Raw genomic sequence first — 13301 nt, 5'->3', positions numbered from 1 at the left:
TAGGGAGATGTATAAGCCCAGTAGTGTAGACTAGAGACAGGACAACAGTATAGGGAGATGTATAAGCCCAGTAGTGTAGACTAGAGACAGGACAACAGTATGGTGAGATGTATAAGCTCAGTAGTGTAGACTAGAGACAGGACAACAGTATAGGGAGATGTATAAGCCCAGTAGTGTAGACTAGAGACAGGACAACAGTATAGGGAGATGTATAAGCTCAGTAGTGTAGACTAGATACAGGACAACAGTATAGAGAGATGTATAAGCCTCAGTAGTGTAGACTAGAGACAGGACAACAGTATAGAGAGATGTATAAGCTCAGTAGTGTAGACTAGAGACAGGACAACAGTATAGGGAGATGTATAAGCTCAGTAGTGTAGACTAGAGACAGGACAACAGTATAGGGAGATGTATAAGCTCAGTATTGTAGACTAGATACAGGACAACAGTATAGAGAGAGATGTATAAGCTCAGTAGTGTAGACTAGATACAGGACAACAGTATAGAGAGATGTATAAGCTCAGTAGTGTAGACTAGAGACAGGACAACAGTATAGGGAGATGTATAAGCCCAGTAGTGTAGACTAGAGACAGGACAACAGTATAGGGAGATGTATAAGCTCAGTAGTGTAGACTAGAGACAGGACAACAGTATAGGGAGATGTATAAGCCCAGTAGTGTAGACTAGAGACAGGACAACAGTATAGGGAGATGTATAAGCCCAGTAGTGTAGACTAGAGACAGGACAACAGTATAGGGAGATGTATAAGCTCAGTAGTGTAGACTAGAGACAGGACAACAGTATAGGGAGATGTATAAGCTCAGTAGTGTAGACTAGAGACAGGACAACAGTATAGGGAGATGTATAAGCTCAGTAGTGTAGACTAGAGACAGGACAACAGTATAGAGATGTATCAGCTCAGTAGTGTAGACTAGAGACAGGACAACAGTATAGGGAGATGTATAAGCTCAGTAGTGTAGACTAGAGACAGGACAACAGTATAGGGAGATGTATAAGCTCAGTAGTGTAGACTAGAGACAGGACAACAGTATAGGGAGATGTATAAGCTCAGTAGTGTAGACTAGAGACAGGACAACAGTATAGGGAGATGTATAAGCTCAGTAGTGTAGACTAGAGACAGGACAACAGTATAGGGAGATGTATAAGCTCAGTAGTGTAGACTAGAGACAGGACAACAGTATAGGGAGATGTATAAGCTCAGTAGTGTAGACTAGAGACAGGACAACAGTATAGGGATATGTATAAGCTCAGTAACTCCACACACACAAGATGTCTCAAGCTGCACCTCAATGCTTCATCAATCCAGGCAAGAGTGTTGTGTGCTTCATCTAAATCCTTTAGATAAAACAGACTGGTACCTGACAGTAACTGTCTTGCATCACTTTTACCATGAGGAAAACATTCTATATGCTTTATAATTTTTGGTCGACATGAGAAGACAAAGACAGGCAAATATCTGCCCTTTTTTGGTTTCTGTACTCCTCTCAGAAAAATAAAGCACGTGCATCCAATGAGCTACCTTGATGACAAACTTGGCGAATGAGGACATGTCGATGAGACAGACCCTCTCCTTGCACGCCCAGTACTCATCCTGGACGCTGTCGAACCATGTCGGCTTCCCAAAAGTCCCTCGGTGACTGATGGTGTCGGAGTCAATGTCCTCATCTGGGACACAAATATAATAATACCGCATATTATTTCTCTTTACAGTTCCCAACCGTACGCCTTGAAATAAGTTAGAGATGTAATCAGGAATAGTTTTAGTACTCATGTTTTTCCAATTATTTTCACCTGCCTAGTGGCTGCAAGAGTTGTATGCTCCCCAGGGAGTTGAGATTGACAATACGATGTGCCGTTGAGATTGACACCCAGTGAACGAGGGAAAAACAAAGCCTTTGAGCAGCTGGTGTGTGTGTGTGTGTGTGTGTGTGGATGTGTGTGGATGGATGGATGGATGGATGGATGGATGGATGGATGGATGGATGGATGGATGGATGGATGGATGGATGGTAGGTTTCCCATTATTTTCACCTGCCTGATGTCCTGCTAGTTGAGGTTGAAGAGTGGAAACACAAAAAAATGTGAGTGTCCTACATGGACCTGATGCAGCACGCAGAGACATAATGCTCTATATGGATAGTAGTTTCTAGTCTCCTTCATTATTGACTGTTTCCGCAAATCAGTGAATAATCTTAAACTTCCAAATGCTTGGTCAGGTTCTGTCATTGTGCCCACAACATCTGCAAATGTTTCACATAACAGGGTAAGGAATAATCTTTCACCTTGTGTAATGTTATGGGTTAATTACCTTGTCCGAGTCTGGAAAACCACACAGCTCTCTCATAGGCCATGGTCTCCCCGAAGTACCCCCCGGCCACCTCCAGCCGCGTGTGGAGGGGGGATGTCCGCAGTCGTCGCCCTGTCATATACTCGGACTGTCGGGGGTAGCTGAGGGAGTACTGGGCACCTGCAGACACACACAGAAACAACATGAACGTCAGGTTGGGACTCGACATGATGCTTACCTAACATCATCATCATCATCATCATCGTCATGGTTGTCAGGTGTCATCCCTGAAATCACAACCTGAGTTTATCATGGTAACAGATCAGACCATGAACTTCCTTTCAACTTGTATTAACTTTGTCAAGTTTAATAAGTATTTTGCCCACAAAAATGTAATTTTCTGAATAAAATTGATATTTTATACTTATCCTGACTCATGCTAATTATGCTTGTCTCCTTCCTCTTGTGAATGATAGTGGAACACTTAAAATCCCTTGTAGTTTCCCTTTAAAAAAGCGGACGTAAAATCACTCACCCAGAGTAGCGTCCCTTCCTCCCTTTGGCGCCCTTTTGGTCACCTGACCGACCATGCCTTGTCACTCTCTCCGTATGAAAGCCCGACACCCGGATTTACAGGGAAATCCAGAGTGCTATAAGAGGGGAGGTTGGGAGGGCTAACCTCATGAGTCAGGATAAGTATAAAATATCAATTTTAGTCAGAAAATTACATATTTTTCCTTATCCTGACTCATGCTAATTATGCTTGCAGAATCCGTCTGAAAAAGGTGGTGGGTCAGGCCACGTTCTGGATTCACTAGTTGTAGATTTACGTCCTGTATTACCCCCCATGGGAACTTATGACGGCATTGTTGAAGATTCTGTTCTTTCAACTTCTCTCTGATGAGTCTGGGGGGAACCCCAACATGTCAGATTTCTTCCGCAACTTCTCCTGACATTTTCGTGTAGATTTAGATATACTAATATTCCATTAGTTATCTATTGCAACTCCATCTCTTGATGCACACATCAAGTGGAGATGCGACCCTTCTTCATGTACGAGTATGTCCTATACAAGTACAGGGTCTATCACTCATGCTAGCCTGTCCTAGACGTGTGCATGGACTTATAGCCATTGCTCTCCAGAGCGTTGGTTTTCACGAGACACGTGATAAAAGGGGTGAGATTTACTCAGCGCGTTTGTGGAATCTTAGTTGCTGTGCTACAACAAGTGGCCCAAACTGATGAATGCCTGAGACGTCTTCAGTGGCAATGTCTCTGAGGTAGTGGTTGGCAAACACTCTGTTTGATCTCCAAAAGCAGCCCTCCATTATAGTTGTAATCGAGCAGTTTCCATGCAGAGCAAGTGTAGACGCCAGGGCTCTGACTTCGTGGGGATTGGAGGCTCATGGAGGCTCAAGTCCTGCTGCTTTATAGGTCCGTGACACTTCCGTGGGCGTCTCAGTAGATAAGGGGATGAATAGGCGCTTGAATTTTCGTCTCCTTGTTTTAGTTCTCTGTAGGTAGACTTTAAGTGCTCTGACTGGGCATAAGGATAGATCCTGCGTATCCTGTGGCCCAAGGACTGTAGATAGTGCTGGCATGTGGAATTGTCTGTCAGGCTGACCGGGCAGTTGGTTCTTGGCGATAAAATCCCATCTCAGTCCAAGATGTACGATGTCTTGTTTCAAATCATGTTCGTTCAAAGTCCAGAGCATGTATACTGACATCCGTGCAGCTGTTGGTTGGGCGATCTGAGTTAGTAGCTCAAAGGATGTCCGCTCTAGAGGCTCGTAGGCATCACTGGTGAGATGTTGTAGAACTATGTTGAGATCCCAGGCAGGAGCCTTAAATTTCTTTTGTTGGTCTTCCAACTTGAACGAGCGTAGTAGTGCCAGAATCTCTGGTACGTTGGTCAGCTTGATACCCCTTTCCATGGTGATAACTGTACTGAGGGCAGCCAAGTAAGTTGAGAGTGTTGAACCTTTTAAGTGTCTCTTCTGTCAAAGATGACATAAGTATTCCGCCACTTGAGGATGTGTTGCTTTCACCGCTGGAAAGCCTTTCCTCTTTGCATACTGTTCAAATTTCTGCCACTTGTCGTCGTACAATTTGTGAGTTGATCTGCGTAGAGCTAGTGTAACTGCTTTAGCTGCTCTGGCAGAGTATCCTCTGGTCTTCAGGCAAGCTTTAATACGCTCCACGCGTGTAGCTGGAACAGTGTCGGGTTCCCGTGAGCTTGCTTGGTGTGTGGATGGACGAGTAGGTTCGACCACTCTGGTAGTTTCAGGGTTGGACTTCCGAGTTCTCATATGGGGATGGGAACCATACCCTCGCTGGCCAGTAAGTAATTCCAAAATCAGGTGCAACATAGTGGTCTGCTTGATTTTCTGTAGTACTTGTGGTAGCAGTGAAGGAGGCGGAAACACGTAAGCGTTTAGTCCTTCCCATGAGATGCTTAGAGCATCTGTTGCCCATGCCTGAGGATCTGGAATCGGTGAGACGAACGTTGGTAGCTGTTTGTTGAACTTTGTTGCAAACAGGTCTATTAGTGGGGATCCTAAAGTCTGTCTGATGAACTGGAATGCTTCTGGATGCAACATCCATTCCGTCGGGGATGGTTGTAGTGGACGAGATAGGGCGTCTGCTATGATATTCTTTGCTCCCGGGATGTGGCATGCCTTCATGTAGATGTTCAGGTCGTCGACTATGCTGGACAGGAGAAAGCTGAGTTGTAGCAGACTTCTTGATCTTGTTGACCCTTGTTTGTTGATGTAAAACGCCATTGTGGGGTTGTATGTGTGTACCATGAGTCGTGCGTTCTTTAGTACGCTGGACCAATGTTGTAAAGCGTTGATTACTGCTTTCATCTCCAACAGATTGATGTGTGACTTCTGATCCGGACTCGACCACTTCCCTGCTGCCACTTCGTTGTTGAAATGCGCACCCCATCCTTGTAGGGAGGCATCCACGTAGAGATGAGTGTTGCAAACCAGCTTTGACAAAAAGGTTCCTCGGCAAACGTTCGACTTCAGAGTCCACCATAGGAGATATGGTTTCAGGCTATCTGGTAGTATTAACGGATCTAGGCTGTCTAGGTGGGCGTTCACAAATACTTGTAGTGGGCGCAACTGTAATCTCCCTCTGCGAGTCATGTCTTGAGCTAAGGTGAGTAGACCTAGCATGCTTTGCCATGGAGAAAGCAATGCTTGAGATATCATTTGTTGTATTTTGACCCAACGATCATCTGGAACGACTATACGATTCACTGGTGTGATGAGTCGAATTCCTAGGAATTGCAAATTTGGCTTGGCTCCAGTTCCGACTTGAGGAGATTCACTAGCCATCCTAGTTGAGTGAGCAGCCTGATGGTGAAGTCTAGTTACAGTCTGAGTTGACTGGGATCTTGATGAGCTTGAATCCCGTCGTCCAGGCAGAAAGCACTGCATAGACCTCGACGATGAAGATATGTGACGATGGGCTTGGTCACTCGAGTAAACAACCAGGGGGCCGACGATATTCCAAACGGTAGAACCTTCCACTGGAAGTGCTGTCCGTTGAAAAGGAAACGTAGGTATTTCCTTGAGTCTGGATGTATCGGATGTGTAGGTACGCATCTTGCAGATCTATGCTGGCGAGGTAGTCTGCTGGACGAACGAGATGTCGGAGCTGAGGAAGATGTATCATCTTGAATTTTGCTGGTCTGCGTAGATACTCCCGGTTGAACTTCCTCATGTTGTAGATGAGCCCAAATTTCTCCTTGGAATTCTTCTTCAGTACCAGGAAAATTGGGGAGTAGAACCCGGGCGTGATGAGATCTTGATCTATCTCTTCTACTGCCTCTTTGTCGAGTAGGGTCTTGATAGCACCGTCCAGTTTCTCTCGTAGTTGAAGGCCGTAGTTGTGAGCGGCGGAGTGGCTTCCAACTGTATCTTGTACCCGTTGCGCAGTATCTGGGATACGTAGTCGTCCTATAGTATCTCCCAATTCTCCCAGTACCGTTGAAGACGTCCACCCACTGTCGAAGGTTGTACAGGAACGGCTGTGGATGGAAGACTTTTTCTCTGGCTCTCTGGACTCCTGCAAACTTAGATTTGTAGCGTTGTAGCGTTAGGACATCTGATGGCTCACTCAGTATGGGGATGATAGCCAAGGTGTCGATGGATTTGATCATCATAACTTCCCAGTAGTGTAGTCATGAGAGACTTCTCTGGCTCAGTAGTGTCTTAGAGACAGGACAACCTCCGAGGAGATGTAAGATGATGACAGGACAATGGGGCTCTGTGTACTAGAGACTTGTATGTGAAGCGTTCACTCAAGTGCATGCTGACAATACCGGATATGGAGATGTCTAAGCTCAGTAGAGTCTAAGCCAGCTGATAGGGAGATGGATGCTAGGTGCTCCGAGACATAAATTGATGGTCTCAGTATTTCTGCATAACAGTCCTGTCTTCTACAGCCAATAGGAATTCTTGAACTGTAGAGAGATGAGTGTTTGGGGAGATTGATAGCCCTCAATCTGGCTAATCCAAAGAAAGTAGCCCAGTGGATAGCTGGTGGTTGTATCCAGCTGCGCTAACTTCTTATCCTCAATTTTGTAAGTTCTTTGACAGGAATCGGTGATAATCTTATAGTCATCATCAACCTCTGGAGCCTTCAGGAAGGGTTCCATCCTATGTAGAGGGAATTTCCTTGCGTTGAATGTCGGGACGTGTTGACTCTGCGACTTGGTGGCTTTATCAAAAGCTGCATTGAGGTTGTCTAGTACTTGAGAGATCAGGTTGGTCGGTGGAAAAGTGAGTGTGTCGAAATCATCTTTGGACATCTTGTAGGTAAACGCCTCATCTGTGTCCTTAGAAGGTGATGAGAAGTCCGAGCCATTGGCGATCCAGGAGTTAATTTCCGTATCGGAGAAGACGCCTTCACCTTCATCCTCTGATTTAGACATCTCTCGCTCTAAGGATGCACGACGACTTGAGTCTCTATAACATGATCTATAAGATGAGCTTCGCGCAGGCGATCAATCCCGATGTGATCTTGAATCCTTCCTGGAGGTTTGAGATAATTTTATAGACCTTCGCGAAGGTGGATTCCTGGACGTAGCTTCCCCTCTGTAGGAGTGCCTTCGCGCAGGCTCTTGATGGGTGTCAGAGTCCGATGGAGATGACGATTCATATCTGCGACATCTGTAGGGTTCGGGAGAACGCCTTGATTCCTTCCTGCGTGGAGACTTCTTAGCAGCACTCTCTGGGGCGTCTACTTCAGATGGGGAAGATCGTCATGTCCGTGAGCCTTCGTGCAGGTTTCCCTCTTCATCCAGATGTGGTGGGGAGACTGTAGAGCCTTCAGGCAGGCTAGTAGATGTTGTAGAGGTCTTCATTGCAGCCTTCTCTTGAGCAAAGCAACATTCCATCATCGACATCATCTGGTCTGTAAACTGTTGCATGAACAGTCCCAGGTTGAAGTTCTGCGTTGTCTGAAGAGACTGCTGCAGGGATGATGCATCTGATACTGAAGAGACGTCATCTAAGGCTCGCTGCACTCGTGAAGAGTTGATGCTGCTGCTATCTCTGGTACCCGATGTCTGCGTTGATAGTAGGTCTTCTGTCAATGTCTGCGCTGATACCAATGCCGATGTAGCTGTAGAAGCAGGCTTCGTCTTCTTACTGACGATGGTGACTTCAGGTATGAGGATGGGTGGATCATCATAAACATCTGCTTCTTCTGGAGGAACAATCTCGGCTGAGAAAGACCTCGTCTTCTGTGTAGAGCTGATCTTAGACTTCGCTGAAGTCTTCATGGTAGTAGCCTTCTTCTTCTGCGAAGATGAAGATTTGGCCTTCTTCATCTGCGATGAGGTCAGCTCAGTAGACGATGATCTCTTATGGCCTCCGATGTTCACCCCTGGTACATCAACCTGCTCCTGAGAAACGTTCAGCAATTCACTAGAATTATGAATATCTGCAGCAGTGGTTAACACACGGTTATCAGCGCAATCACTTGATTTAGACATGACTTGTGAATACCTACGTACCCAGTCCTTAGCACGTCTATGGATGGAAAAAAGGTAATTATTAAATTCAACCGAATTTAATTTTACACAATACTAACAGCGAGAGCTGAAAGAACATGAAACAGTGCAATTAGGACATAATAAATGAGGGTCAGCCGCAGACACTCGGTACCTATAACGAATACAAGTTTTCATCAATTGTAAACATGAAGAAAACACATGTCAAATGGAAAATTTAGAACAAATTTCAAACCGTAATGTAGAATATAATCCTAAAAACCGTATACAGCAATAATTTTGATGTAAGGTCCGAAAATATAAAAGGATATGTGCCGTATAGAGACCCAGGTGCTCTCACAACCGTCCTTAAGGGCGAAGAAGGAGAGAGTGACAAGGCATGGTCGGTCAGGTGACCAAAAGGGCGCCAAAGGGAGGAAGGGACGCTACTCTGGGTGAGTGATTTTAAGTCCGCTTTTTAAAAGGGAACTTCAAGGGATTTCAAGTGTTCCACCATCATTCGCAAGAGGAAGGAGACAAGCATAATTAGCATGAGTCAGGATAAGGAAAAATTACAAATATAAACGATTCAAAACTGAAATAACTGGACATCTAAAAATGAGGCATCAGTTTTTACATTATGATGCCAACACCTGTGTAACCATGGTAACATGTTGATTTGGTTATTGATGTTTGACTTGAATCTGCCTTGTACAGATCTTTAGAAAATTCTCCCTTATTCTTTACCAGCTGCCAAATTTCAAGAAGGAATTTCTCATTAAAAAGCAAGCCTGTAATACAAGTGACAAACAATATTGAATGTGATCCCTACGAGGTGTGGAGACTTAAGCGGACATCAGTACTGCAGTGATTTAAACATGCGCCAAGTATGGTCAGTGAAAGCGAGAGACTGTATGCCAGTAAATACAGGGATGGGCAATGGTGTGGATGGTGTTGTTAATAATGCCAGATAAAGCAAGCATGCAAACCACCTGATCTCTGTGTGTATAGATCCAGGATGATGAAGGATCCCCTACCGACCACCCTGGCCTCCAAGCCACGACTTCAAATGTTCTACAGTCCTGACACTACAGTAGCTGAAGGTGCACTACTCCAATACATGAGCATTGACACACTTGAACCAAGACAGAGGCCAGATGTAACTCGCCAGACCCATGTAGTTAATGTATGGTATATGATCTGATTCTGGGGATCATATAGAATCATTACACCCACAATGGTATCCCAATGCTGAGACTGCTTCATGGAAAGAGGATGTACAATCTCAGCACTATGGTTACCTGCCATACCTTAACATAGACTTACGACAGTCAAAGTACTAAGGTTGTTTTGTTCAAAACTAGGGGAGGTAACCGTCAAACTAAACATGCAACCACAGGTGAGATTTTCACAAGGGGATAATCCTATAATGATGTGAGACAGAGTCATGTTTCACAAAGTGACTTTAACCTGTGATTGTCCCAGTATCTAAAGTTGACAGTGACATCACACAACAAAAACAAAATCTGGGGCCACAGTGAGTTGGGAATAACGCCAAGTATTCCTGCTCAATCCCAGAGTGTCCTCCAGGGATGAACGGTAAACTGTGAGTAGTTTACACTCAGTCAGTGTAAGGCAGTTGTTAGGTTGTTAGATAATAAAAAAAAATGATTTAAATATCATTAGCATAACTTATCTGATTCCTTTGGTCAAATTCACTTTTACCTTTGTTAGCTCAGTAAGCGGCAAAATCATATTTGCCAATATGCAGGATAAAGTGATAAAATATAGTGACAATATAAAATCATTTACACAATTAGTATTTCCATGCAAGATCAGAGTTGCTAAGCTAACTGTATTTTTACCAGTGGGGGTGGGGGATGGGGGGTATTTCTTCCATTTTGTCTGAACTCAGTTGTTGTTGTTGTTGTTGTTGTTGTTGTTGTTGTTGTTGTTATATTCCATGAAAGTGTTATTCAATATATTGCTGTTTCCCAGCAATGTAAAGCTTAATATAGTATATAGATGGGGATGGAACCTTTTCACAATTCATTCATCCATTTTCAACAATAACAAGTTCTTAACAGGTCTGCTTTCTTCACACATGGCAAGGCAGATTTAAGGACTACATTTCCAATATCAAACAGAACACTTAGTATTTCAAACTATGCAAATCTGATCTTGCAGTCTTAAAGCAGATACTACTTCCATCCTTACGTTCTTCACATCCTGAAAATGCACAGAGCAGATAAATTCTATTAGCCTCAACATATCAGTTTACAAAGCCCATTGGTTTACTCTGAGTCATTCTCTACTGTAGAATAATACTGGCTTTACATAATGCAGAGAGTGGCAAGCAAAGGCAGCACACATGTTGCAAAGGAATATGCTTGAAGTGAAAGGATGTCTTTTTCCCTCAAAAGCTTCTTGGCATGAAATAAATTATGGTATGGATAGGCACAATTCAGTTATAAATTACATTATTTCAAAAGCGAACAAAAGCTAACATAAAGCTATCAACAACAGTTAAACTGCTATGGACTAATTTCACCTTTCTGAATTGTTACAAGTTTGAAGGTTCTAGAATAAACCCAGATCCCAGTAATTTATCATGGTAGTCATGTGTTTAGTGTTGACAGTTTCTGTTCCAAAGGATGAGACAAGATAGATTACCTAGGACCTCCTTGACTCGATCTCGCAGGAAGCGCTTGTTGTTATGGAGACCAGCTAAGCGTCGGACATCGTGTGCCCACAGGTCAATGCTTGGCTCCCCATCCAAGATCCACTCTGTCAGGTACTTGCCAACACCCCCAGCTCCAGCAATCCCCCGGGAGTTCATTCCTGCCGCCACAAAGTAGTTTGCCACCTGCAACACGACAGTCAACACGCGGGTCAACACGCTGGTCAGCAAGCCAGCCAACACACGCCAGTCAACATGATTGCAAACATATATGATTGTTAACACGCCAGTCAACATGCCAGTCAATACTAAAGACACTGCTCTGGCCAACCCACTAGTCAACACTCCAGTCAACAGGCCAGTATACCTGCTAGTCAACGCTCCAGTCAACAGGCCAGCATACCCACTAGTCAACACTCCAGTCAACAGGCCAGTATACCGACTAGTCAACGCTCCAGTCAACAGGCCAGCATACCCACTAGTCAACACTCCAGTCAACAGGCCAGTATACCCACTAGTCAACACTCCAGTCAACAGGCCAGCATACCCACTAGTCAACACTCCAGTCAACAGGCCAGTATACCCACTAGTCAACACTCCAGTCAACAGGCCAGCATACCCACTAGTCAACACTCCAGTCAACAGGCCAGTATACCCACTAGTCAACGCTCCAGTCAACAGGCCAGTATACCGACTAGTCAACACTCCAGTCAACAGGCCAGCATACCCACTAGTCAAACCTCCAGTCAACAGGCCAGTATACCCACTAGTCAACACTCCAGTCAACAGGCCAGTATACCGACTAGTCAACGCTCCAGTCAACAAGCCAGCATACCCACTAGTCAACACTCCAGTCAACAGGCCGGTATACCCACTAGTCAACACTCCAGTCAACAGGCCAGTATACCGACTAGTCAACACTCCAGTCAACAGGCCAGTTTACCCACTAGTCAACCCTCCAGTCAACAGGCCAGTATACTGACTAGTCAACACTCCAGTCATCAGGTCAGCATACCGACTAGTCAACGCTTTTGTCAACAGGCCAGTATACCCACTAGTCAACGCTCCAGTCATCAGGCCAGTATACCGACTAGTCAACGCTTTTGTCAACAGGTCAGCATACCGACTAGTCAACACTCCAGTCAACAGGCCAGTTTACCCACTAGTCAACACTCCAGTCAACAGGCCAGTATACTGACTAGTCAACACTCCAGTCAACAGGTCAGCATACCGACTAGTCAACACTTTTCTCAACACTCCAGTCAACAGGTCAGCATACCGACTAGTCAACGCTTTTCTCAACACTCCAGTCAACAGGCCAGCATACCGACTAGTCAACACTCCAGTCAACAGGCCAGTTTACCCACTAGTCAACACTCCAGTCAACAGGCCAGTATACTGACTAGTCAACACTCCAGTCAACAGGTCAGCATACCGACTAGTCAACACTTTTCTCAACACTCCAGTCAACAGGTCAGCATACCGACTAGTCAACGCTTTTCTCAACACTCCAGTCAACAGGCCAGCATACCGACTAGTCAACACTCCAGTGAACAGGCCAGTATACACACTAGACAACGCTCCAGTCAACAGGCCAGTATACCCACTAGTCAACACTCCAGTCAACAGGCCAGCATACCCACTAGTCAACACTCCAGTGAACAGGCCAGTATACACACTAGACAACGCTCCAGTCAACAGGCCAGTATAGCCACTAGTCAACACTCTAGTCAACAGGCCAGTTTACCCACTAGACAACACTCCAGTCAACAGGCCAGTATACCTGCTAGTCAACGCTCCTGTCAACAGGCCAGCATACCGACTAGTCAACACTCTAGTCAACAGGCCAGTATACCCACTAGTCAACACTCCAGTCAACAGGCCAGCATACCGACTAGTCAACACTCCAGTCAACAGGCCAGTATACCGACTAGTCAACACTCCAGTCAACAGGCCAGCATACCCACTAGTCAACGCTCCAGTCAACAGGCCAGCACACCCACTAGTCATCACTCTAGTCAACAGGCCAGTATACCTGCTAGTCAACGCTCCTGTCAACAGGCCAGCATACCCACTAGTCAACACTCCAGTCAACAGGCCAGTATACCCACTAGTCAACACTCCAGTCAACAGGCCAGCATACCCACTAGTCAACACTCCAGTCAACAGACCAGTATACCCACTAGTCAACAGTCCAGTCAACAGGACGATAAACAACCCGGTCAACACAACAATCATGACACCAGTATTCACGCCTGCAGCACTAGACCAGACTCAACTCAACATTGCTTGATTATTAAAAAATT

The 13301-nt window shown here is 45.1% G+C and overlaps 1 protein-coding gene across 1 annotated transcript in view; it reads right to left on the bottom strand.

Moving 5' to 3' along the window:
* The window catches only part of LOC124259693 (pyruvate dehydrogenase phosphatase regulatory subunit, mitochondrial-like), a 70166-nt gene that overhangs the window by 10690 nt on the left and 46175 nt on the right, over positions 1-13301 (bottom strand). The window contains exons 11-13 of the mRNA XM_046693884.1: positions 10989-11181; positions 2330-2488; positions 1541-1686 (exon numbers count right to left, since the gene is read on the bottom strand). Coding sequence (XP_046549840.1) covers positions 1541-1686; positions 2330-2488; positions 10989-11181 — 498 coding nt within the window. The remainder of the gene's footprint in view (positions 1-1540; positions 1687-2329; positions 2489-10988; positions 11182-13301) is intronic.

This window comes from Haliotis rubra, unplaced genomic scaffold, assembly GCF_003918875.1.
Source record: "Haliotis rubra isolate DU_JTF1 unplaced genomic scaffold, ASM391887v1 Scf733, whole genome shotgun sequence".
Lineage (NCBI taxonomy): Eukaryota > Metazoa > Mollusca > Gastropoda > Lepetellida > Haliotidae > Haliotis > Haliotis rubra.
Note: the sequence above shows the minus strand (reverse complement) of the source record. Positions and strands in the feature narration are given on the sequence as shown.